Source organism: Anser brachyrhynchus, assembly GCF_964034855.1.
Source record: "Anser brachyrhynchus genome assembly, chromosome: 4".
NCBI classification, from domain to species: Eukaryota; Metazoa; Chordata; class Aves; order Anseriformes; family Anatidae; genus Anser; species Anser brachyrhynchus.
Window position 1 is genome coordinate 6,685,978 of NC_137698.1, and position 26,929 is coordinate 6,712,906.

General features: G+C 40.0%; 1 protein-coding gene and 1 long non-coding RNA gene across 15 annotated transcripts in view; one reads left to right on the forward strand and one right to left on the reverse strand.

Annotated features, from left to right (window-relative positions):
• BANK1 (B cell scaffold protein with ankyrin repeats 1) overlaps window positions 1-26,929 on the reverse strand; it is a 143,187-nt gene that overhangs the window by 1,807 nt on the left and 114,451 nt on the right. For 4 of the 6 annotated variants that reach the window (XM_080590654.1, XM_080590649.1, XM_080590651.1 and 1 more), the window contains 7 exons: window positions 25,224-25,320; window positions 23,477-23,782; window positions 20,593-20,874; window positions 11,577-11,645; window positions 9,564-9,748; window positions 3,033-3,088; window positions 2,878-2,927 (listed from right to left, as the gene is read on the reverse strand). In XM_080590654.1, coding sequence (XP_080446780.1) covers window positions 2,878-2,927; window positions 3,033-3,088; window positions 9,564-9,748; window positions 11,577-11,645; window positions 20,593-20,874; window positions 23,477-23,782; window positions 25,224-25,320 — 1,045 coding nt within the window. The remainder of the gene's footprint in view (window positions 1-2,877; window positions 2,928-3,032; window positions 3,089-9,563; window positions 9,749-11,576; window positions 11,646-20,592; window positions 20,875-23,476; window positions 23,783-25,223; window positions 25,321-26,929) is intronic. The other 2 variants (XM_080590652.1, XM_080590653.1) reach the window with 2 other exon arrangements.
• On the forward strand, window positions 4-20,586 carry LOC308194599. 9 transcript variants are annotated; one of them, XR_013950718.1, is made up of 7 exons: window positions 4-2,701; window positions 3,037-3,126; window positions 4,007-4,211; window positions 4,804-4,917; window positions 6,108-6,250; window positions 10,239-10,431; window positions 15,471-20,586. It is a non-coding gene; the product is annotated as an uncharacterized lncRNA (long non-coding RNA). The 9 variants fall into 9 exon arrangements; XR_013950720.1 differs by having other exon boundaries at window positions 3,080-3,126; XR_013950721.1 differs by having other exon boundaries at window positions 4-1,876; window positions 2,630-2,701; window positions 3,037-4,211.

Sequence of the window (26,929 nt, forward strand, 5' to 3'; positions counted from 1 at the left end):
AGAAATAATGAGAAATGTTACTGAATGGGCTGTTAGTGGTGTTTTAGACAGATCAAACACAGTATTTGTTGAAATGAGCATGAGGGACTCGCAACAAGAGTCTCCTTCTTTAGATCCACCTGCTGACTATCAGCTCCAGTATTCTCCTCTCTCCTTGCACAAGAAAGTATGGTGATCTGTGGATAGGTGCAATCAACATAGCCCAGAAGTTCTGAGCTGGAGTTGTTTGCAGAACGATGATATTACCAATGGAAATGTAGTATTTGCACGTTTTAGCTGCGTTTTTTTTCTTTTTAATAACCAAACACAAAAATTTCCGTACGACTTCTCATAAGGAAATACAGCAGTATGAAGTTGTTTGTACTGGACTTTCACCAGACTCTTCTTTAAAATTCTTTATCTGTTCAGGAAATGTCCTGTCCTCCTAAGTGCTGTACGCAGATTGTATTTCATTGCTTTGTCAAAGAATACTGAAGTGTTAGGTTTCTACTAAAACCATGAATTTCAAACATGCAGTTTCTCAGAGAATTTTAGACTTTCACCTTAAATGCATATTTTTGGTGTATGCAAATGAACATTTCCTTTCAAACCTTGTTATTTTTCTATTAATACGATATTTCTGTAAGTGGTTTAAAAGAGGGAGGGGAAAAAAATAACCCCCAAACCACCAAGCTTTTAAAATCTTGCCAGGGCAATTCTGCTGCTTTACAGTTATGGCACAGGTGGCTCTATAAGGCTTTGCTTTTCAAAAGTATCTTTAATGCTATTGTATTGTAACTCCTCTGAACCAATCTGGAGACAAAAAAAACAGCAAGAAAGCTATAGAGAGGCCATATTTTGCAGAAAGGAGGTTCTCTGAATTTGGCGTGGATAATTCACAAGCAATTTATAGAATGTGCTGGATAAATTGTGTTTTGCAAGTTCTCCCACATTTAATTCACCTTCTGTCTCCCACATGATGATTTTTAAAAGCGACAGAAATCACCTATTCTAACCCCAGGGGTAGTTCCCCCTCCCCCCTTGAATGATTCATCTCACTTTAGCCATCTGCAATTTAGAAGCACCTCTGTTATTACTAAGTTTTTCATCAAAACAGTTCTTTGCAGCTTCAGGGCTGTTAGCCTTCGGAGCTTTTTTAGCTATTTGGTGTAGGTGACTTCAGCCCCACTCAAGGAAAGAGCAGTTAGGAAATCCCATGTAGGAGCAGAGCTGCCTGTTGAAAAGGGAGGGAGTAGATTTTTTTTTTTTTCATTTTCAGGTCATGCCAGAGAACTAGTTTTTTTTTCCAGTTTTGTAAGAATTTTGGAGAGGCCTGAACAGATTTAGAAGATAAGCAGCAGGAATGGAGGTACCTGTGTTATGGTGCAGGCACTGTACTCCAGTGAGCAGAAGAGCATCAGGCTCCAGTGATGAGACATGGGAATACAGTTCTCATAGGGAGAAATTGCCCTCCCCTCTTACATGAGAGAAGGGCAGCAGCAAAGACCTCACTGAAGCTTATCCATTTTCAATGCCACAAAAATAATGCTACACCAACATAATGTGCTGTTCCGCAGACTTGGAAAAGCTGGAGAAGCAAATTGAATCAAAATAACTTAGCTAACAAGCCTTTATTATATTCGCCTTCAGGGATAAGTTGTATCATTTTGTTGTTGTGAACAAATCCTATTTAGTTCCTTTTATAACTCTAATAATGAAAAATTCAAAATACTACTCACTGCTACAATTTCCATTTTTAAAGTTTCAGTATCCCTATCAGGGCCTAAACTCATCTAAAGGAAAGGAAGATGAAGAAATATAACTGACTTTAGGAGCTACTCAGTCCAGACTATTCTTGCAGAGATCAACAAACCGAAGAAATTCAGTGCTTATTCAGGTACTATTCAAGGTATCATAAATTTGGTAAAGATCTCAAGGACAAGATTTGCGCATACACTAACAGGATGCAGACATCCTTGTTCTTGGCCTTAAACTTTTAATGGCAATCATACTTCTATACAAAAGAAAGTTTGTGTGCTCCTTCATTTTCAGAGGGATTATCAAGGTAAATTTTCCAGGTGATTATTTCACTATAGCCAATGCTCAGAATGAATGCAAGGTAATTCACGAGGTCTGTAACCTCAGCTGGTGATCTAAGTTCAGTTCCTGGTAACCTGGTTCTCAGCACAGAGGCTGAAAACAGAATTGATTAAAATATACAAACAATAAACAAGCAAAAATAATAAATGCTGTAAAATATTTATTTACTTTTACTTCTTAGCAGCAAGCCTAATGATGTATTTTCAATGAATGGCAGACATGTAGTTTTAAAACTGCTATGCGATTATATGTGGAAGGACACAGGCAGCAAATAGTAATGAAACTATTAGAGATCTCATTAGGTGCCCGAAAGCAAGACAGTCAAAATCACTAACAAACACCAGAAAATTCTGCTGTTCATGGAGACTGTATCACCACCAGTAAGTTTTCAAGCACTTAAATGACCACTGTCTCTGGGTTAATCAGCGTTTCTGTACAGATCTATATAACTTCTTTGCATCTGTACAACTTTATTTAAATATTCAGTGTGTTTGATACTGCTAGTGTTCTGTATGTAGGACTACGCTCTAATATAGCTTTTATTTGTAAGCCTTTTAGTGGAGTGTCTAACTGCTTGCAAATTTGCCCTGCGGTATCAAGAATAGGTTGAAGCCTGACAAAAGTAAGTTCTAATATAAACCAGAATGTCTGCTGGTTATGTTTATCTTGTGAAATCAGACCTCTGATTGAGATGCTCTTCTATTCTATTATGTGAATGCACTCTGATGAAAAGTACTTCCACAAGCATTAGTTTCCATGACGAATAATGTCTGTGTGTGTTTGTATACATGCTCTTACCTCTGTTAATTAGGCATCTGTTCCTTGTCTGTTGGGGTCCTTGTCGGACACTAAAAAGAAAGAGATGCAATTAATGAATAGTCATGTATATATCAGTGATAAATTAGGCCAGTACAGAATGTCTTTCAAAGTTGAATAATTCTCAAAACACATACCTAGGGTGAGTCGCCTGTTTTGTGTTTTCCTTCAAATGTGAATACAGCACACGTCCCTGGGAACAGAGGGGTAAGAGAGCAGCCACAAAAATAGGTGAGTGTTGTGTGGGAGAATGACATGAGGTGGGCTTTGTACTTTTAACAGCACGGCTGGCCTCTTTTGGTGGTGTAAAGATGTGCATTTGTGATGGTGAAGTAAATTAGCAAGGCCTGAGGAGTAAGTACATGGAATACCCAGTTGTCTTTCTGAATTCCTTAGCTAACGGTTTGACTGTGGGCTTTGCCTTGTGAAGGCCTGATTTGGTGACAAATGGGCAGGAAACTGATTTTTTTTTTTTTTAAACTGTGAGCATCATATGAAGCTAAAAAATACTTAAAGTGGAAATAAACCAGGCGAAAGATGTCGCTTCACAAGTCCAATGGACAGCATCATAAACTGACAACAAATACATATTTACAAGACTGGCAGCCCTGTTGAGGTCATAAAATAAAAAAAATATTTTTTTATGACTTCCACACACTCCAGTGCCACATTACAAGTGTTAATATATGCTTGAGGACGCTGAGTTATTTCAACTTGGCTAACAGAGTTCAGTAAGGAAGTTTGAGTTCCCATGGCTCCAGATGTCAAAATCAGGGTCTGTCACTGCTCATCTTCCTATTGGCCACCGGGCTCCAGATTAAGTGCTGCTTCGGGGAAATGTCTCCTTAGATGCCACCTGCAAGCTGGAGCGGTGTCAACTGATGAATAAGCACTCGGCAGCAACTTGGACTAAAAGCAAGGTGCTGATGAGGGGTTGAGGAATGAAGCCAGACATTGGGGGATAGTGAAGCTAATCAATAAACTGACAGTTTGTGAAAGCTACATAGTGCTCTTCTAGGTGGTTTTTGGATGAGGCTGAGGAAGAGATTTGGTCTTTGGCAGCTGGTTGAGCAAACTTAATTAAACTTTACTGTCTGCTTTACAATCATAGGCATCTACAAATGTGGATATCAGAATCTGTAAGAAGTTCTGTTGGAGGTTGCTTTTACGGCAGGGGATGACCTGGCTGTGCACAGTGCCTTACGGGAGCGGGTCTGTACTCAACAGTCCACAGCAGTAGGCAGGGCAGTGAAGTTGTTCTTCTGGGTATGAAGGCCACTCTCAGTGACAGAGAGACACCAGTAATGACCAAGTGTGTAAGTACCTACTGATCAACAGCTAACAGCTCAGCTATGAAATAAATTGTTTTCACTTCTGTTCCCTGTGAAAGACTCATTGGAAGAAGCTCCTTGCCTTCCACAGCAGACCAGCTACCCTGCCAGTCTTGACAAGGATCCCAAGACTGGAACAGCTGCAGAGTCTGAATGGCCTGTTTGTCCCACAGGTGTATTTGTCACTGAAGGTCTATGCATCTGACATGCCTAACAAGGCCTGCCTTTATTTAAAACGATTAGGTTGCTGACTACTATATATTTTTTTTAAAGGCCGAGCTTAATATTTGCATAATGTAGTATTAGTTTTCTAAAGTCCATCTGAGTTATCGTTTGCCTTCTGTGGCCTTTGCCTTGCTCATTACCCAGCAGTGAAGCAGTTCTTGCTGCTGTGCTGAGTGGAGAGCAGCTTATCAGTTATTCCCAGTTTTGATGGGGAATCTTATACAATGCAAATCAGTATCCCTAAAACAAGACCTAGTTCCAGGTTCCACAGAGATCAGCTACGAGGGGATAACTATGTACAGGCAATTCAAAGCATCTTATGTAGTTTCTGCAATTTTGTATTTATTTTTAGATGCTGGATGACTAAATCTGTGGGATGTGGCACATAAGGAGCCATAATGTAACTGCGCTAGAAGGCAGATTTTTAAATCTCATTTTCAGAAACAGCTAAGTGAGATTCGTACAGGTAATTCAAATGTCTAAAAGATTCAGGTAGGCACTGTGTAGGTTTTTTAAAAATACGTGTGTGTTACGAATATAGACACAGCATGCATGTAAAAGCTACGCTCTTTTAGGACTTTAAAGGAAACTTGTCTCATCATCCTCATGTAGATGTTATTTATGCTGCTGCCATTTGTTCTGTTCAGGGACAAGCACAAACCCATGCAACTAGAGTTTCGCTTTATGCTTAAGGGCAAGGAATCCGTTACCACGGAGCAAGCTCAAGTCTAACCATGTTTGGACGCTTGTCCTGCCCTTGTGGGACCCTACAGCAGCAGGATGCATCCACCATGCTGTGAGAGCCTTCTGGCTTTCTTGGTTCAGTAACCTGCCTGCCACAGGAGACCTATGGGGACTTCAAATGCTGAGACATAGATCATCAGTTCAACTGTTTCAGTCCTGTTATCCTCTCTCGTCTTTCTTGTCCCGCGGTATTTCACGGTTGGAAAAGTGGCTTTCCAAGTCATGTACGTGCCTAACTTACAGATAAAGTTTCCCATAGGCAGTAGACTACTTCTAGTTCAGCACTACAGTGGTTTCAGGAAAGGTGCCAAGAGAAACCTTAAATGTCTGAAAAAAAATCTAAGTTGTTCACATTTGAAAATGGAGCTTTGGTCCCCAAATCATTTATGTATTCCCATGAAATTTTACTAAAAATTTGTTGTTGCTGTTGTTCTGTTGGCTGGTTTACATCTCTTCTTGGCAAAAAAAAAAAAGATAAGGTATTATCAATGCCTATAGATTAGACCATGTATTTATTATATAGTAGTGAGATAAATTATTGCCTGTCTGTACTTTTCCACAAATGAACATTCTATATGCTTAGTCCTTATAGAGTTGTTCTTAAAATAGTTATTGTTGCCTTTTTTTTTTGGTAGATATTTCACTTCAAGAGTGACAGAATTTCCTTTTGCTTTGCAGTCTTTTTGTATGTGTGTGTTAGGTAGTCCTATATTAAACTGTTGCAAAATGAGATATAGACTTCAGGATAGTATCAAATGTTATAATGGAAGACTAAAATGACTGCTTCTCCCATTAATAGCTTTCATTACAGTGGAAGCAAGATCAAACTTATCAAGAAACTAAAAATTATGTTCCTTATAGCAGAAATTTTCTTCTCTCATTAAAATACAAATCAAATTCCTTTTCTAACAGGCTTTTGCTAGGATCTGTTTAAATGCTAAATCAAGTCTTCAAAACAGCCTAGGACAATGGATCTCCAAATCCTGATTTCAAACATGGAACTTGGAGGTAGTCCCATGTTTTTAAACGTACAGCTGGGGAGTCTGTGTACAGAGGTAAGAACTAGAATTTGTTAAACAAATCTGAACTCCTAGCTATCGTGCATACAGTTCCATTAAATGGCATGTGGTACAAAAAGTCTCTGCAATGAATGCTTTCAGGTCTGCTTTCCTTAGGAATTATTGAAGAGAAAAGAATGCAATTGTTATTTTTGTTTCAGGCAATTTATTTTTGTCTGGACTTAGGTATTGCTTTTCTGAGATCTTTCTTTACTCTTGTCATTAATATCCCTCTAGCTGTAGAGTTCCATCTGTTAAAAGTTCTTAGGTTCAAGAATTTAAATCTCTGATAATACGTGTACTGTTGGACAGGAGAGGGGCCTACATAATTATTCTTCCCATTGTATTTCTGCTTTATATTATATTTCTGCTTTATATTCATCACAGGAAATAAAACAGCATAACAGAGAGGGCAGGGAGGTTAGGATCAGAAAGGAACATAGTGATCATTATCTGAGTTACTGGATAATACAAGCATTATTGTTACAGAAAAATTTAAATTCTGGTGTTGATACTACATTTCTGCTGGTATGATTCACTAACTAACTGGATTCTGGAGAGAGAGGACAGCACCAGCAACAAGATTGATGTGGCCTTAAAATAAAACCCTACAGCCAAATGGTTTCCAACAATCACCCTCGTGTCATGGCAAGCTTTGCTTTGCCTACACAAAACAGCTTTTAGGAACAGATGTGGCAATCCCAGGTCCTGAGGCTCTGAGTGCCTTGTGATGGCTGACGGACTCGGCCCACTCATGATGCTGGGCCCCTACAGACCACGGAGGACTTGGATTAAAGCTGAAATAAATATAAACAGTCTGAACTGCAACTCTGCCACTGGGCCAGCAAGAGTTTCCCTTAATTACAGTATCTAAACTATCAAGTCTATGTAAATACAACACTGCCTAATAGAATAATGAAAGCAGTCCTGTGGATTAGTTTTCGCTCTTGCAGTAAGGAAATAACATTTTTAGCTGGTTATTTAAATAGAAAGGTTGTACTAAGTCCAACGTAAAAAAAGAAACACTACACTTCTCCTCCAAGAACTTGCACATATTAAAGTTTACAGAATTCAAAGGCCTAAAGCCAATGCCATCTAATATTTCAAAATAATAAGAGAAAATCATTTGCAGGAAATACAGGTGATTTATACTGCGCCTCACAAAGGGGAGAAAAAAACCATCTTAAATGACCAATGGCATAACTTTTACTAACGAGTCACAATTGTGAACTGCTGTAGCAATAGAAAGCTCATCAAGAATGTGCAAGTGCAAATTGATAGCTGATTTACAAATAAAATATTGAAGTCATCAAGTAAATTGTCATAAAGAAATCATCTACTCTAATATGACAAAGCAGCAGGAAATAGCAACTACAGAAAAGCTGAGCCACGAAGACTTGTTAAATTTTCTGCCCCATTAACTCTCACTGAGCTCATCTTTGGGATGAAATCTTGACCCTGCTGAAGGACCGATTACACTAAAATAACTTAAATGTGGAAAGATGCAGAATATGCACATTACAAATCCCATGCCTGATCCAAAAGTCTGCCTATGCTTTGGATCAGACCTCTGCAGTGTACTTATTAACAGCTCAAGTCTTTGGTGTTTTGAAAGCCAAAAGAAAGTGTAACTTAACATGCAAGTTTTCCTTTCCAAGTCTGTTTCCAATACTGATGTCTCTAAGGTGGCGCATTGTTTCCTTTAAAAAACAAACAGCAGAAATCAATAACAGAAGTTTGCTGTAGAAATAAGGAGTAACTATAACAAGCTGGACTCTAACATTCCAAACACCAAACTTCTCTCTCCAGAAAAATCATTTTAAAAGGCAGAAAAATATCTACTACGTGCTACAAGTAGATGTTAATTTTAGCATTTATTCCCAAGAGTCTTGTGGAGATTTTTTTCCCCATCAGTGAGTTATATTGAGTCTGGGGTTAGATTACAGAGTTTTGGGTTTTTATTTTTTGCTTTGGACAAGTGATTTTTTTCCCCTCAAAATCCCAGTGAAGACCAGACTACTACAGTGCTAGCATGAAGTAAATTCACTATGTTCACACTGGGGTAACGGTGAAAGAGTTTTCTATGGTACCAAACAAACTAAAAGTCAGACATGCAACCGAGGGTATAAACCACGCTTTTTCCCTTAAGCAGTGAAACCAAGCCAAGTAAATCTTCCCTTCAAATACAGGCATCTTCAGGTTAAAAAATAAATAAATAAATATTTGCACAGATTAGACCTCCCCAGGTAACCCCCTGGACTGACAGCGCACTGCCGCAGGTAGACCCAGAAGGGGCCACCCCCGTACCCTTGCACTGCCGCCAAACAGCTCGTGTTGTGCTGCTGGTGCGCAGTCTGGGCGCTGCGCTCCCAGGCTGTTCCAGGGCCCTGCACTTTTGCTATTAAGTGTTCCACTGCACTGACAAAGCTCGTATGATTTCTTCAGTAAATGCAAACAAAAAGGGCATTTAATCTCTCCTTGCAAGCAGCGTCTGATAGCTCTCCCACTCCACTGAGCAGCAGACTAGCTTTGGTTTTTCTTTTTCTACTAATGTACTTAAAAGACAACAAGAAAATATTTTTGTTAATGCATGGCCTCATATAAAATGAGGGCATAACCTCTTCTTCCAGCTGTCTTGTTAGAAGTAATTAACAAAGCTCCTCACTGTGTCTTTCTCCTTAAGCATATTGTCTAGCTTTGATGCAATTCTCTCAGTGACTCACTGTGTGGGCTTTTGTAAATCTTGTTTTTGTGCACCTTCATTGACTCCATACATTGACTATAAAGGAGCTGAAGAGCATTTCTGAGAACTGTGAATTTCACCAAGTAGATTCAACACTTTCAGACGGGCATACAGAGTGCTGGAGTTAATATATATTAGAAAAGTATGTTTGAAGTAGTTATGTTTCTGTTAGCTGACACTATTCAATAGCACATTTGTTTTGTTCAGCTACAGAAAGTTGGTGGTTTCATAAAAGATGCATAGACCTATGCATCACTTAACAGCATAAAATAAAAGTCTTAGGAGAACAGATTTAACTCGGGATTTTAACCAAATGCAGCAGCACCTACATTTAGGCAAAATAATGCCAGGCAGCCTCTCGAATAATCAAGTAATAGTGGAAACAGGTATCTCCAAGATTCAGAACCATAAGCAACAAGAGCCTTGGGAATTGATGGGCATGTCACTCATAACACCAGAAATCACAACCTCCATTTTTGACCTCATATATAGGAGCCAAAATTCATAAGATTGTTTTCCAAACTGATCAAGATTCCCATCAAGAAACCTAAATGTTCAGATTCATACCTGTAGAGTGGACTGTAGTCTCTGGTTTTCATTCTGCCACCGTTTAAATTTGTCAAGGGCTTCATCCACAGAAATTGCCCCCTTTTTCACTTGTTTCTGCAAATGGATAAGTTCTTCCTGTTCAGCAGGGATGTTGTGTTTCACAGTGCTATAAGCTACTGTCTCGCTGGGGCGTCTGTGTGCTGCTACAAAATGTAAAAAGATATATATTAGTAACTCATTTCACTCCTTTCTATTCTTTCTGATCTGATATCAATTAAAACCACACCATCTATAGGGTGGTTTTCCCTGCCCCTTTCTCTCTCTTTCTCCCTCTTTTTTTTTTTTTTTGGCAATGAGGGAAATACAATGAATCAATGAGGTATCTACCATTAGTCATTGGCAGCAGAGTAGCATCTTAAACATTTCATTCCTTACTATTGCCCTGATCCACAGATCCATTAACGTCAGGTCATACAAGAATTTACTTCCAGTGCTAAAGCTATAGCCCAGACACTTTAAAGGAAATCATTGACATGTTAAGACACGACATTTCCAAAATGCCCCCGCTCCTTCTTCCCCAACTTCAACCATTACATTTCTCAAATGCTGGGGTTGAAATTTGGTCAGAAAGCATCATGAAATTTCACATGATTTTTTTTTTCTTCCCAAATATAATTACTGGATACACTGCAGTGACAAGAAGCTGTTCCAACCTAGTCCTCCTACAGATTATGATGCAGGTGCACAACTGAAGGGAAACGTCAGGAAGAAGTGCGTTATCAGATGCACAGCTCGGTCCAGGGAGGTGTAGCACCATGTCTATCTCCAGGACATCGCTACGAAATGGCTGGGACAGCACACATCTCTGTATGAAGATGTTGCAAAGGTAACATAAAGCACTTGTTTCAAACTGCACAGAGAGCGCAGCCAGGCTGCGCGTTTAAACCACAGTTATTAATTGGGTCAGTTTTTCTGCTGTGTTGTGCACCGATATCTTTAAGTGAAGAAGGACCAGGCAAAGAAAAATACATTAAGGAAATAAAAAAAACCAGCTACTGTGACTTCTACTCCCTCCTTTTGATCACATACCATACTAAGACAAATTAGGTGTGAGTCTCTATTTTTTTTCCATCTCTGCTAGTTGTTTCTATATGACAGAGGGATAACCCCAATGACGTGCATCTGATACGATAATTTGGAGATCAGACCAGTTTAAGTAAAATTGCATTTTTCTTACCAGCAAAATGATGGGAGTTACTGTGGGGTTCCTCAGACCCATAAAATTTATTCTGTTTTATGTACGTATATATAATTTTAGCTGAGGTATGCTACCTATACTCTGTTACTAAAAATTATAGAAATGCAGTAAGACCTAGAAGGTCCTGCACTCTTTTCCTCAGTGGCTTAGTGTTCATGGTAAGTGATGTCAGTAGCATGGGAAACTCCAGTTCCCTTTTGCAGAACTTTATAGGCGATTGCATGCTGCTCTTCATGCTTTAATCCTCATAAGCTACTTGTTGAAAGAAGAGGTAAGAAAAATATTCACTCAGCGTTCATTCATTTTGTCTGTAACATTGTTAGTTATTTTAGGGAACCATTAAAGGAATTTGGTAGCAACGTTTTGATGTGCAACAACTAAATAACAACCAGGCTGCCACCAGTAATTCGTTCTACATAGATCTTGGGGCACCCAGGAGAGAACTTGTGCTCCACTCACTGCTGCTTTTCCATAGCTGGAATTAAGTGAGCGCAGCTGAGCCCTCCAGTCCTTCCTTTTCTTGCTTTTAATCACAATGGAGAAAGCAAACAGAACGGCATAAAGTAACTCTAGCTGTACAAATCTTTCCCAAAAGACTGTAACTTTTATTTTTCTTTATTTAATTTAATCTCTTCATGCTGCAGTAGCATTAAGGATATAAATCACGTGCAGGAAAATAGATGCTAAATCAGTCAAAATCAAGTCACAGCAATTCTCTACTAGTTCTACTGAAAAACATCAAGGTAGTTAAAGAGCTAAATTAAATTCTGTACCGTGCTTCCTGACATTGCAGTACATCTTGTTGTAGTCACTGGGCATCTGAGTGGCCTTTTGCTGAAACACTACAAAGTTAAGAACATAAGGAAGTTAACCAAAACTGTTAATAGAAGACATCACACATTCTGAAAGAAGGATGGAGGCTCATGAAAGCAGGCTGGAATAAATTTCTTATTCTAGCCTTGGGGTACTTCTCAACCCGCTCATCAGTCTAATGTTAATTACTTGAAAAATTGTTCTGTTGCACAGAATGGCAGGATTATTGATATTACAAGATACCATGACAAGAAGCTTTGAAGAAAATAAAATAAAATTATTGCATTAACATTACTTGTTTAGAAAAAACAAAACAAAACAACACGTAATCTTAGAGTTCTTCACATGGTATGGACACGTACTATAGTCTGTATCTTATTTAGGGGAAAAGCTAAGGCAGGAAAAACAATAGTACCAGGCAAGAATAATGACAATGCTTAAGTAAGAATACACACGTGTGTTTCTCTTGCTCATACAGGCACCAAGAACAGCAAGGCCTGCTTACCTGCTCCCTTACCCTTGCCCACCACTCCACTGCTGTCAGGTGCCTTGAGTACAGACAGCTTGGATTTGCCCTGGAATCTGCTGCTGTCAAACTTTTGCTGGCAACGAAAATAAAACCCAGATGGCTGGAACTGCTTCATTTCTGACTTACCTACTGTCATATATGCCTTGCCCTCTTAAGTCTCAGTTTTGATTTTAGCTAAAAAAAACCCAAAACAACAAACTGATAATGTAGAGTAACTCCTTGCAGTGAAGTTACCTTACTGACAAACGTGCCAGTTCAGTGCAGCAAGTATTTGTTTTGGGACCAAGGCATGGTACAACAGAGCCGTGTGCACGGCACGCTCTGCACACACCCTGCCGTCCCGGCTGCTTGCTCACACAGAGCACGGAAACCCAGCGGAGCTCAGTTTGTTCCTTGCCTGCCTGCTCAGGCTGCCACATACGATTCTTCAGTGTCTTTCACGAAACTTGCGAAATGGCGGATTGAGGCCATTCAAACTCTGCGCTTGCTACACAGAGAGGTGGGAAGGAACAATTCCTGAGAGCGTTTTCTAAATGACAGAATGAAGTCTTCAGGCCAACCCTGAGTAGGGAGTATGGGAGGTGATGATGAATGACAACAGCTGGGGACTTCACGTTCCTGAAAATGTTATCAGATGGGTTAAATGGATAGCGTAAAAGAACGAGACAGGCAGCACAATCTGTCGATGTTATGGCCCTAGTTTCAGCCTAACACTGATAGATTTTAACATTTATAATACTCCTCTCTATAATTCCCAAAGAATCCTGCTAAATGTGGCCGCAGTGTTTTCTTCTACACTTGAAATAGTATCCTCTTGTAAGAGAGGAAATTAAAGTACACTGAGGTGATGCCAGCAGCCTCAATTTGTCTGCATAAGGAAGAGGAGGGATACACTCAACAATGTCCCTGATTGGGAAGTACTTTAATTGATAGGCTTTGAAATTTCTGCTGAGTTTTGCAGTGTCAGAGTAATCAGAAATGGAATTACTCTTCCAGTTGTTCAAAGTAAAATTGTTAAAGCCACTTTACGTGCTGCATCTTGCTGAAATGATTTTAGCTGGCAGCAAGTACTCAGTGTGGGTGAAGTAAATGAAAACAAATTATTCCTGTTTCTGGAATGCCTGGCGTATGCACACGCTGCTGTACCACTGCCACAGGTTTAGGGAAGACTCTAGCAATTTACTCCTTCATTCCCACATTCTCTTCTGTCAGCTTTAAGCTGCTGGAATACAGTAAGTGGAATGAAAGAAATGGATAGTTTTGTACAGAGACACATTCTGTTCTTACGGAAGGTAAGAGTGACTATTCCTTCAGTAAAACAATATTAATATAGCAGTTTTTTAGGTGGCAGAATGCCATAGTCCTTCAAATGAACAAGTAGATATATATATTTATATTTTAGAGCCTCTGCTATAGAAAATCTGATTAAAAAATCACAGAACTGCTATTATGCTTTTTTTCTTTCTTTTTTTTTTAAAAAAAACACTTAACAAGCACCTTCGATAATATTTGTAAGACTTGTTTTAAATTTTTCATCAGATTGTGACTGGACAAAATACCCGTACATGTTTATACGTCAGAACCTAGAAGTTCAGTATCTCCCCCTTTAGTTGCTACAGGACACAGATGAAGTCCTTTGCATGCCCTAAATACATTTTGATGTCTTAGGTAGCAAGAACACTTTTTAGGAATGTAATGCAACCTCAGTTTCTCCAGGAAAGCACAATGAGTAAGGAACTACTGCACTATTTTCCAGTAGGATATGAAACCAGAAAACAGTGTTCATTTTTTTTAAATCTCAGTGAGACTGGTTACTGATGCTGATTCAGGCTGTACGCACATGCAGGTAAATAACACTGTGAGGCTTGAAATGCGATTAATAATTTTATGGTTATCCCCACAAATAGAAGGACTAGAAATATTTGAAATCTAAGCCTCTTGTGCATAATTCTATATCAAGAAGAACATTTTATAATGACACAACTGTACAAGAAACTATGATGACTGTAAAGCACCTAGAAAGAGAGAATGCAAATTTTTACAATAGCCGCAGGTAGACAAAAAGAACAGGAATTTGATTTTCAGAATTGATTGATTCTAACACAGAGCTGTAACGATAAGAATTTATAGATGCACAATGACATTAAAAAAAAATGCTTGGTGATGGGCCAGTCAGAAGTACGATAATTAAAAACACAGGCAATCAAAAAAAGTTACATTATGAGAGCAGGCAACTCCTATCAGTAAGAGGCACAGATATGGTTTCTAATTTAGATTTTACTTTACCTGTCTGAACTATGAAGGATGTTTCCCAATTAGCAACGTTGCCTCTCAAACCCAAACAACAGTTCGGCACCTTACACAGGCGATTCAAGTAAAGCCACGCTGATGAACCGACCCCCTCTGGAAGAACACTGAGCTTATCATGCCATCAGCCTAATCCTACTTCCTCAACACTTTCAGCAGAACAAATGCAACAGAGAAGAGAGACAGCAAAACAACCAGTAACTATCACTAATTTGAATTCAGTTTGCTACGGGAAATTCAAGATGCAGCTATTCATCAGCCTCATTCAGCTGGTGTTCCAAACTGAATTATCTATTGCCATGACCGTTTTGTTTAGGAAACATTCAAAATTAAAATCCAGGGGGAACAAAATCTTCATAGAAACACAAGGCAAATTAATTAATACACTAGGGTTGCACTTATTAACAGATCTCAACTCAGTTGCAAATTACAGCGAGTTTGTAAAGCTTCCAGCTTTAGTAGGTTTTTGCTTCACTCGTTTTAGAGTTGCCACGCAATTACCTGTCATGATCATGGGAAGAACGCAAAAAGGAGGGCACAACTGCTAGCTGGGGTACATTGCTGGGAGAGACTCTATCTTTGCCCACTCCATTTTTTTAAACATCTTAACATTTAAACTGTGTGTGCAGAGTACCTAGACAAATAAAACTCACAGATTTGATATAGGTTAGATTGTAAATTGGATGTAGCACAGTGAGAGATGACAAATGGAGACTACCATGGAAGGAATATAATGGAATGATGCTTATTATTCATGAGATGACAAGTATGCAGATGTTGGTTCACATCCTTTTAGATCTCACTTTTGTTTTGTCTGTTTTGTTTGCTAACACGGAGCATCACTCAGCAAGAGCCCTAAAGACGCAACACTGAGATGATTAAGGAGCACTCCTAAAACGTACCCAAAATAGTTCACATATTTAAGATTAAAACGAAAAACTCTGGTGATTCATAGCATGAAATCAGCTAAGGTGATGGGACACTAAGTAGCATGGCCTTTTGTATTTTTCCGAGACAGCACAGCTGAGCACTGAACAGAAGCACGGCAGCACGCCTTATGACCGGCCCAGTCAGGAACACGTGCCGTGGAGAAGGGCAGTGCCTTACCCGTGCCAGGCAGGGTAACGAAGGGGGCTCAGGTCCCAGGTGCTGTCCTGTCATGGGGGCACAGGCGTCCGAATGCACTTACACCATCAGGAGGCGAGGGGAAAAGACTTTTAACTGCAGTGGTGTGGGAAAACCAGGACATAAACTTGTACAGAAGCTCTGATCTGTTCTAAACACATCGGCTGACATTGTGACGACATCTGTAAGGGCACGCAGCAGTCACTGCACCAGAACACAGACTAAGCAACGTCAACAACACTCATGGAAATACCGCACTGCCAGGCTGCTCCATTAATTACAGGCCCAAGGCACGCCGCCTGAGTTTTGCAGTTGCAGCTCCAGATCTGCTCATCACAGCTCATACACAGGCTGTTTGCTGTCAGCCTCTACCTTCCACAGCCGCATAATTAGGAAGTCAAGACTGAGAAACCCAATTTCTCAGATCAAACGTAAAATGACTTTAAAAAGAATCACCATGTAATGACAATGTGAAAGTAACGCAAAAAATAAACACAGTCACCAGCAATTTTCTTCCCAATTCACAGTCAGATTCTGATTCTGCCGAACACGAGCCCAAAGCTGCTAGAATCACACCTTGGTCAGGGAGGGACCTCCAGAGACTATGCAGAGGCAGCTGTTCCCCTACACTGAGGCAAGACAACCAAAGTAACACTGGAATGCCGTTTACCAAAAGGGTAAAGAGTGAGTGAAAAGGCGGTGGTGGTCAGAACTTGGTGTCGGTGTCCTTGCTGTCCCATACACGGTGAAGAGAACGCTCCCATGCTCCCACTCTTGCTCTTCTCATCATTTTAACTTGGTGGACTATGGAAGGTGGAAGAAGTCTAGCAATATACTCAAGAACATTTGCTCCACTACGTAAAGCATGAATATATTTCTGCAGTCCCATTTTTCTTCAGCAGAGTAAAGCAAAAAGGAGAAGACTACCTGGCTTGACCAAAACCATGCTATTCAGAATGGGTTGCTTTTCAGTCAGGCTGCATCCTAGAAATATTTCCTCTCTGTGTGCTTTATTCAGTACATATTATAATCTACTGGAGTTAAGATACCAAAAAATCTGACTGAATCACCATGACAGATGAAGCCCATATACTAGTTCCTAAACAGATCTTTAAAGTCTAAGGTGTTCTAAGACAGCTCAACAGTGGTTCCTAGTATTTTTTTTTTCCATGGAAAAACATCCTTAAGTTGGGGATACATAATGAAATTCATCTGCAGTGCAGTACTTTATCCTCACCATAGGAAAGTACTAGAAAAACCATCTCTGGGACATAAAGGTTTTGCAGTTTGCATGGGCTCTGAGGCTTCGCTTTGGGAACCCCTGCTTCAGAGCATTTAAACCATCTGCATAATAAGAACTTTAAATTCAGGATGTGATCGCTATAGTTCCCAGTAATCAGCCTGATAACTTTCCAAGACACTAGCAATTCTGCAATGGAGATTTTTTTTCCATTGCATTTGGGTTTATGTTGTTCCCATCTGCACATAAAATAGTCTGCCTCCTTAAAAATATCCACTGCCTGCTACTTCCTGTATGCCCAGTGATTTTGATGAGCAACGAAAACGGTATTCTCTTCTGGAACAGTAAATGGGAAACACTTTTTCCACGTCTTCTAACCCAGGTGTGAAGTCCCACAGACAGCTAACGTGGTAAAACGTTTCCCGTGCACAGAGGGAAAATGCACTGCCGCAGGGATTTGTGACAGGTTTGTAAAGGACCAAAGGCTGTAGCACATGAAGTTTTATTTCTGCTGCTGTAGGGCAGGTGTCCGCGTTGTGGAGAACCCCTCTGGTACTGGTGGTCTCTGACAAGAGGTAAAAGAACAAGCCAGGACAGTAATGTAACCCTCACACCATAGGGTACTCCTGGTAGGTGAGACTTCAGAAATGGTCCCCAGGTGTTACAGATGCTCACACTTCTGTCCTGAGAACGTACTGCTGACTTCGGTTTGCAGCACGGTCAATGTGGTATCAATAGGGAGTATTTAAACTTCACTGTAAACTGAAAGCACAACACCTTCATACATTTATTTAACAGCTGTTTTGGCAGAACACCACTGGAAAAAAAAAACACTGAAATAACCTCCAAAGCAACACTAAGCACTTAAGGAATGGAAAGTGGGCATGCGAAGAGTGCGCACCATCTGGACAGCAAGCTATTTGGCACCAATGTGCAGCTCCATCGGTTGATGAGCCTTTTCTGCATAAAACAAAATTCTTGCAGTGGTCTAAACAACAACTGTACGCACTGTTTGTTAAAGACGCAGTGTGTTGAGCAGTGTCCACTACAGTGGACACTTGCACATTCATTAAAATTTAAAACAGAATAAATGAAACCACCTCAAACTTATTAGAACACTTATGTTTTACATCTTTCAGCTCACTCAGAGCCTGATTCTTACAGAAATATTCTTTAACAGAACCTGTTTCTTACAGAAATATTCTTTGGTTTAGAATTTAAAAGGTATTTAGTCAATGCGCGGTGGGAAAGGATGCCTCTGGTTGAGTAACTTGAAGTTGCTCTGTGGAACAGGGTTTCTCCCTCCAATAAAGCCCCAGCGTAACTCCAGACAAGTCGTTTAACCCAGCAATCAGGCTCACGAGTCCCTGATACCAGGATGCTATTAGACACACTGAGGAATTTGACGTTCTAACTACTCCTAGCAGCCACTGAAAACAACGGGATTTCTGCTCTGAGTGAGTAATGTGCTATATGATGGTGCTCGCCTGAAGCACGGCACCCCACAGGTACTTCATACTGGGCACCCAAGACCTCAGTGGACACAGAACAAATCAGAGGGCGTATCACAAGGGGGTCTGAAGCAACACACTGTACCTAGGGGAGGCAGGAATCACGTTTTAAGCAAAAATGGGACTGAACAACACTGAAGAGTTTTGCGTCTTATGCTCACCCACTTTACATACTAGATGAAACAAAGCAGCTGGGATAAATAGCAGCACACAGTTTTATAGTTAAGGATCGTATCGTAATGTTTGTGGCAGGAAGAAAGAAGTAAAACTGCAAAACTCCCTTAATTTCTAACTTTTTCATTGTTTGACTTTGTGTCCTCAGAAATGCTCTTTTTTAACATAATATATCAAAAGAAAACCTGAAACTATCATAAATTTATTTGAGGAATGGAAAACATCTACATGCACTAACCAAAGTGGTTTTATTTTACGCCCAATAAATTAAATGATAAAGCAATGGATGTGAACACATGCAGATTCTAAGGATGGGCTGGAATTAAATTTTCTGGTTCTTACAGATGAAACCATCTTTTCTTTTCTGATTATAAGAAATTTTAATACAATAAACCAGAAACTGGGATATTGCTAGACTGGGTGAATATTTTTTTAACCACTGTGGAGGACAAAAATTGCCAAGACAAGTAGCAAGAGAAATTTTTTGGCTGAATGTACACCACTCCTGTCTAAAATTTCACTACCTTGGGAATGCCTGCACGAAACAGGAGAGTGAGAAACCCCAGCCCTGGAACTAGCATGATGGCCGGGGAAGCAGAGGCCTGAGTGGTCAAAGTGAATCTTTCTTGAAGTGCTTCCACTTTTGTCATTTACTGTCTAAGTAAATGAACTTGAGACAGAGACTGATGTCACAGAACAAGAGGAAAGTCATTTGTCTACCCCCTACTCGCATACAAAAGCAAATCTTAAAACCTTGGGTTAGTATATAAGGTGTAAAAGAACCACGGCCCCATCAAAGCATAGTTTCTTCCTTAGTGAACAGCTAGGGCAGACAAAGCAGAAACACTCTAGTGCAATAACAGTCAGTAAAAGCAGTCTTCCAAATCATGCATCTTCACAGTAACAGCTTTCGAGTCACTGGCACACCTATGATGGAGGACCAAGATCTGAGGTGCTGCTCTAACAATCTCAGTAAAAGTAGCTATTTCAAGACTTTTGTAGTTGTACCAGGCCTCCTACATCCATCCCTTCTTGCCTTATTCTCTAACTACTGTAATGATTCATCCTTACGCTTCCTGAACATGCTGAAGAAACAGCAACTAAATGATGAAGACAATAGCCCGCATATTCTGGGCCTCACCTGGAGTTATACAGCCTGGAGCTAGCTAGGAAGAATAAATCACTGACTGAAAAAGGCATGGCAAAGGAGGTGCTTCTCTGTATGGTAGGATGATTTGGGTCGTATCAGTCCTGTTTTAATGCACGCACTGGATGGAGTAAGTACTCTTCTAGTGTAAGTAATCCGGTGTCCTTCTCAACTTGTTTTTCTACCATTTATTCTTATGCACATTCTTATACAATTGTGAGGTTCTTGTAGAGGAGAGTGGAAATGCAGACTGTATGCATTTTGGAGCTTACACCGAGAGATCCCTGCACCAAGCTCACAGGAATTCCTTCTGTTATTCTGAAATTTGGCTTCAATATGAATTGGTCTAAAAGACACCTGGAAGCTCTTCCAGCATTACATTTCCATGAATAAGCTCAAAAAGGTCCATCAATTTTCAGAGAAATGGTAAAAGGATATAGTCCCTCCCCAGATGGCAATTTCTAGCATCAGAGAAAGGAGATTAGAAAGAGGAGTCTCCACATAGGCATTTCTCCCTACTGCTCTCATCAGGAAAACAGAATATGGCTGAAACCTCTACTCTCAGAATTAAGAAAAAACAGTTTGATAAAGAAACTGAAAGAAAAAGCTACTCAAATAGCACATTCTGTATCATTCCATTGAAATAAATGCACTCACAGCTAGCCCAGTGATTCTTCATCTTCCATCAGATTGTCATATTTTTTGTAAAATTAAACCAAAAAAGTGATGTTATCGTAGATGCAAATTGAAAATTATTAGTCAGAGATGTTCTCAGCTCATTTGAAAAGTGAGAACAGGTAAACTGAATCAACAGGTTTGTTGGTTTGAAAGCAACTGAACAAAGATCTTAGTCTTTAAAAAAAACACAACAAAACTGTTCATCAAAAGGAACAAACACGTCCATATTCTATCAGCAAGTATTCTCAAAGAAGCAAGCACTGACCTTGTACTATGTAGGGAGTGTTCTCATTTCTGGCAGGCGAACATACAGGACGAGGGGCAGGGGCTGGAGGCCTGTTTGTGATAAACGACCTGCGTTCTTTCCTCTTCTCCTCCTCCTTCTCAGCCAGTATCAAATCGTACAGAGATTCATCCAATTTCGCAAAAGTGTATGGGTGCTCCTCCTTGTCATCTTCCTCATATGTATCTTGGTCTTCTCTGTAGCATGCTGTTAGGAGTCCATCACCATATTCTCTGTCACTTCTGTCCTCCACAAAATTCCTTTCTGAAAAAGCACGGAATTGTGTTCCGTAGGTGGGGTAAAGAAAGGAGATCAAGACTTAACTTTAGGCTTTAGATTTTTCTAATGTAAAGAGGAGACCTAATTTCAGTTCTAAACTAAGACATTCTGATTCTCATTGGTTTCTGATCATCCACGTCAGCAGAGAGGATATCCTAAAGGTATAATTTCAGCTTCAGGGCCTCCTCATGATTTCACATCAGATTATCAAAATTAGATGCTAATATATTGGCACAAAGTAAATACTCTTATTTAAAAGCAATGCTGCATACCCCGGTTGCTCCAACAAGAGTCATACGAACACATTCCTTAATGGTGAAGCCAAGCAAGTGGTACCTGTAGTCCTTGGCATTTTGGCAAATCAGGCTATTTGTTAGCTGTTGCAACAATGACTTAAGGAATTAAACTTATTTTAGAAAATGTTGGATTTTGTCTTTCCAACATCTTCAATGTCCCATTTGTTTTTGAGCATTTTACTACAATGTACTGTAGGGAAAAGTGGAAAAAAAATTAAAAGCCCCTTAAAGGATAAATGAAATTTATGACCTCTTATTATCTACGCTAAGACTATCCTAAACCCCACACCCAAATGACTTTGCTGGGTCTCTACTCCCCATGTTTCACCGTACATCTAATCAGAACTTGCTTTCCTTTAGCTTTTACATTTTACAGCTTTTCCTAATGTTGTAATGAACTGCATGTAAATGTGCATTCACTGAGCTAGGCTTTGGTCACTACTGGAGTTTTAAATGCTTTGGTTGCTATTTACAGTAAATTAAATAATTGTTGTATCTGTTTATGGGTTCAGAGGAGCTTTACAATCTTTATGATACATTTGTAAATGGGATGTGTCATTTATAAATGGGCTGTATTATTAATACATATTATCAATATGTATTCTGGCTCAGATATAATTTAAAAAAAAAAAACAACAAGCGTGATTAATACAGCTGCCATATTTAATATGAAAAGTATTTTGTTTCCATGCCACTATAAAAGTTCCGTTTCTTTCTCTGTAGGATTTTCTTTCTTTTAACTCCCACAGGGGGCACTCTCATGCCACTGCCAAAAGAAAGACTTCAAGAAGAAGGGACTTGCCTTTTAGGTCTTCCATAGCAATAGCTAAACTAAGTGGCTAACTAAAAACACGTAGCAGTGACTCATTAGAGCTCTTTGAAAGCAAATACCATGCCAATTTAGGGAATTCTGATACCCCCATCCCCACCCCCAAAATAAAGTGAAACGAAACCAAGCCTAGGACTTCAGGAAAATTCACGGCATGTCTTAAGTGACTGATTCACACAGATGCATTCCTAAATGCATTGGTCTTATCAGCACCACACAGCAGAGAAGTTTCCTCTTCTGGGATCCACGTACAGGTAACGGGCATTTGGCAGAGAGGGACACATTGCTACCTGACGGTGTAGCCATGAGAGCGGTCCCAATACAGGCATTTATATCAGACCTATGCTAACAAATCCCGTATGCCAAACCTGTCCCCTCATTTGTGTACATACATACATACCTACATTGAGTATAGCATAGCAAGCAAAGTGCATTTGCAATAGTGGTTTTATTTTGCCCCTCTTCCTTTTGGAATCTGTGACCTGCTGTACGTAGCCAGTTTTTTCTTTCACAGCAGAAAACAGGAAGAAAACCTATCTAAAGCAGGCTATAAGGCTGAACAGCTATTTCTGTGCACTTACATGAACATCAAAGTGCTTGGTGATGGTAATTTAGGCCTCTAATGGGTTATGCCACATTTGAAAAGAGAGTTAACAGTAATAAGCTGTGGAGCAAACTCACAGGCAATTTGTGCACACGCTTATCAGTAGTGTCCATGACAAAAGTTTTTTTTTTCTACAAGATTTTTTAAAACTGGTATTTAAGCTTGAATTCTTTTGCATATTTACTTTTTGCCAATGAGAAAAAAAATATAATCACTCCTTTTGAAATAGATGCAAATGGTATTTTGGACTTCTCAACTACAACACTAAATTTTAGATTTTTACTCTGGAGCTGAAATATTTAAAAAAAAATAAAGAAAAGCATTTCCTTAAAGGTCACAATCTCTCTCTCTCTCTTTTCTATTTGTAACACAATGTAGTGTTTTATTTCTAACCACAACATTGGCTAAAACATAATAAAATACTGTTACTTCTCTCCACACAGTCACTTTTGTATTAATTCTACCTGTGAAATTATAAACTGCATTAAATCAAGATAGTATTTAATATTTTTAAATGTAAATATTTAAATCAACTTGAGAAAAATACAAGCTTAGTGCTTTGTTTTAGGCCTCTCTTGTAAAACAAGTATTTTATGTATTAGTTGGTAGCATTCTGAGATGGACAGAGTGAGAAAAACCTGAAACCGTAACCCAGCAGCCCACACCTCTGTATTAGCTGATACACCTGGTTGTGAAGACCTTCATGCAGGTCACAGGCACATGTTTGCTGTGCAGAATTAGGGCCATGCTGTCTAGCTACTACTATTAGAAGTGAGCATACATAATTTCTGCAGCAGCACCTAATCTGTGTTTACATGTGTGTTTGTATCTGGGGTTCTTTTCCTCCCAAGATCATACCTTGTGATAAATTGTGCAGCTCATCCTGCCTTACGGTGCCAGGCAGATTTCGAGGGGGAGGAGGAGGTGGCCTCTTGTAGAAAAATAAGTCTCTTCTGGTCTTTACTGAATCATCAGGTATGCTGGCATATAAATTGTTAGGACTGTTGACAAGGGTGTAGGTATCTTCCCCTTCTCGATCTTCATCTTTAGTTTCCTCTCTGCTGTCTTCTACATCATCTTCCTCTTCCTCATCCACCTCAGCTATTTGTTGGCATCTTGATCCAATTCCATATTGATCTCCCAGGTTCAGCTTGGCATTTAATGCTAAAGAATGCATTATTCCATTTAAAATTTGCCATCTGGAAACATTTCCTGTTTCAAGGATCCCCACAGAAGCAATGCAGTGGCTAATAAAACTTTTATGAACTAATACAGTGGAGGAAGGCTGTCAAATACACACCGTCAGTGAACAGCTTTTAAAATATTTACCAGATCAGCAGTGGAAGTTTTTATTATGTCTTGCTACTCTGATATACAACATCCTCGTGCAGACGGTACGTTCAGCTTTTCTGGAGCTGTTGTCAGAATGCAATCACACACACTTACCATACCTCCGTAATTTGTGTTACTTGATTTTCAGTGGAGCACGGTGCACTACTAGGAAAATAAAGCCCTAGCTCACCCATCTGTGTAACTTGTTTTTATACAATGGATTTTGGGTGCCTATTTGGATCTCTCTAAAATAAAATACACATTGCCCTTGGGAGACATGGCTGGACTCCTGTGGAAATCTGGGGTGGTTTTTAATGGCCCACAGACCACAGGTATGTAAAATGATAAATTTTCAACACTGTACAGCATCAAGATTTGGGGGGTGCATGTAAGTGACATAACAGAATAAGCTACACAGGTAGCTTCTGAGCTACCCTTTGGTGAAGTCTTTCTTCCACCACAGATTAAAATGGGAGGTTAGAGCATGTAGGTGACTACCACGGCCATCTGTTACGATTCACATTCTTCCTCCATGTGCCCACCCCGATGTACTCCATATATAGTGGAAAGGTGACAGAGACAGTGGAAGCGTGTCACGGCTAACCGGATTTCTAGCTCACATTTTCACAGTGTCTATTGTATACCTAGATGTGCCAAAAAGCAGCAGGCTTAAACATTGCAAATAAGAAATATCATGTTCATACAGAATATGAGACAGTTGGAAAGACAAAATTGTCAACAAACAGATAAGATGGAAACAGGATAAAGTTTAGCTTTATAAACTCATGATACTGCAAAATATATGTAACTAAAGAAACTGTCATCAGTAAATGCAAACAAGCAGCTCTGCAGTTTTCAAGAGGAATGCATTTGACCACACAGATTAGCAACAAACTTGTGATCAATACATGCTTAGGTGCATAAAGATCAAGCTGCAAAATGTCTACCCTCTGTGCCTCCACACAGGAGCTGCCCACACCTGTAGCCAGGTTCTCCTCTTATATGAAGGCTCTCCTCGAGATATGGAGCAGAGATCACAACTTTGTAGAATTTACCAGGAGCGCTGGTTGCACCACGGTCTGTCTTACTGAGCAAGACTTTGTTATCACGACTGAATCCCTTGCCTGCCTCCCCTGTCCCCTAGGACACCTGCCTCCTCAGAAGTTGCAGTAACGTGGAAATTGGAAGTATTAAAATAATTTGGCCCCTGTGTTTGTCCATAATCCCACACAACACAGCTTATGATGTGCCGCTGATAAACAACATGACTTACTCATGGCTGGTTGAGTTTCCAAGCCTACCATAACCACATAAGTGTCATCATCTTCTGCTTCCTCCTCATGATCGGTGAAGTTATCTGTCATTTCATTCTACAAAGAAAAACAGAGTAGGGTATTGGTTTTGGTAACGTCATGCCCCAACAAAGCCAGGCAAGGTCAATGAGGAACGGTTATCTGGAGGAGAAACAGACACGTTTTCTTCTTCTGGTTCTGTCTAAAAACTGCGTGTTTTGCAGAGATTTCTACCTGCACACTCTGCTATTCATATAATTTTTAACATTTTACTAAGGGGAAATCAGAGAGAGAAATGTAATATGTTCACAACTATGTAGTGGTACAGGTACCTGCTACAGACAGAAGGAATGCACGTGTCTGGGTACATAAAAAGGACACAAGGTACTGCCATGAAGTGATACCAAGTTTGCACCAAAAGGATTCAAGCTAACTCATCTCTGCTCAGCACTGCAGCGGGCTGTTCAGACAGTTCCCACCTCTGCTCCCAGCTACGAAGCACTCGTAGGTAATGAGAAAATCTGTAGCAGAAAAACAAAAAGTCTACAGGATGTTACTGAACAGCTCGAGGGTGCAAAAAGTGCAAGAAATCTCTGGAGAAGTCATTATAGCCAGTTCCCCCGTCATAGTGCTTGGTACCAAAAGCCACATGTGCACTGAAAAATCAGAACCAGGACTGCAAAGCGCGCTAGCATTTTCACTTCAATGCCCAAATGTGGCAAAGCATTGTTTCTTGTTCCTCTAGAAAGCTGTTATATTCACACAGTGCTATTCAAAATTAGGTTTAGGAGGGTCAGAATGATTGGTTCTCTAAAATGTTCTCACTGCGTTTCTCCAAGCAGAAGAAGTACAAACTTGTGCTCAGCCCCAGCCACTAAGAGCAGATTTGTAACTACAGACAGTTCTGTTGTCTTAAAACACACAAAACCCACTTGTTAATTGCTGATTTTCAGAAATAACTGAAATCTTTTTTCAAGGAACCCAGCAGTACCTTGACTCCTGTGGGAGTGCAATACAAAACTACCCTGCATAGGCACAGCCGAGTCCTCAGTAATTATTTAGGAATTCTGAACCACAAAATGTTACCTCTGGGGGGTTGAGTGTACCACCCCAAAAAAGAGTAGGGAAACAGCACGCTCCATATATCATCCAGTCTGCAAGGTTAATTATAAGCAGATTAGTAGACAGAGGAGTCAAGAGGGACACTGGTGGCACCCTTTCACACGGTGCAGACACTGATTCCCATGATCTCGTGCCCGACACTCAAGAAGTTTGTTTCCAGGATCCTGCTACTCCTGGCAGCTACAGCCACTATCCCAGGGACACAGGTCCCAGGCCTTAGGTTCATATCATGGCATGAAAGGGGAAAACAATTGGAGAAACTGCTTTTTTTTTTCTTTTTTTTTTTTTTTTCTGGGGAACCGAGAATGCTTTCTTCCCTGCTGCTCTTTGCCATCTCACAAGTGCCAGTTCTACAATGTGCAGCCACCAGATGCGCATCAGGAGCATTCCCTGCCCACTTTGCTTTGCTTCTTCAAGAACATTGCCAGGTTCTCCACTGAGCTACACCTGCCCCCCAGCAACCAAGTACTAACCTCTGTCTCCTATGCCCATACAGAGAGTCCCCGGTTCTACCTGAGCTTCCCCATAGTTTATCTGGTTCCCCTATTCTTCACAGAAACAGGAT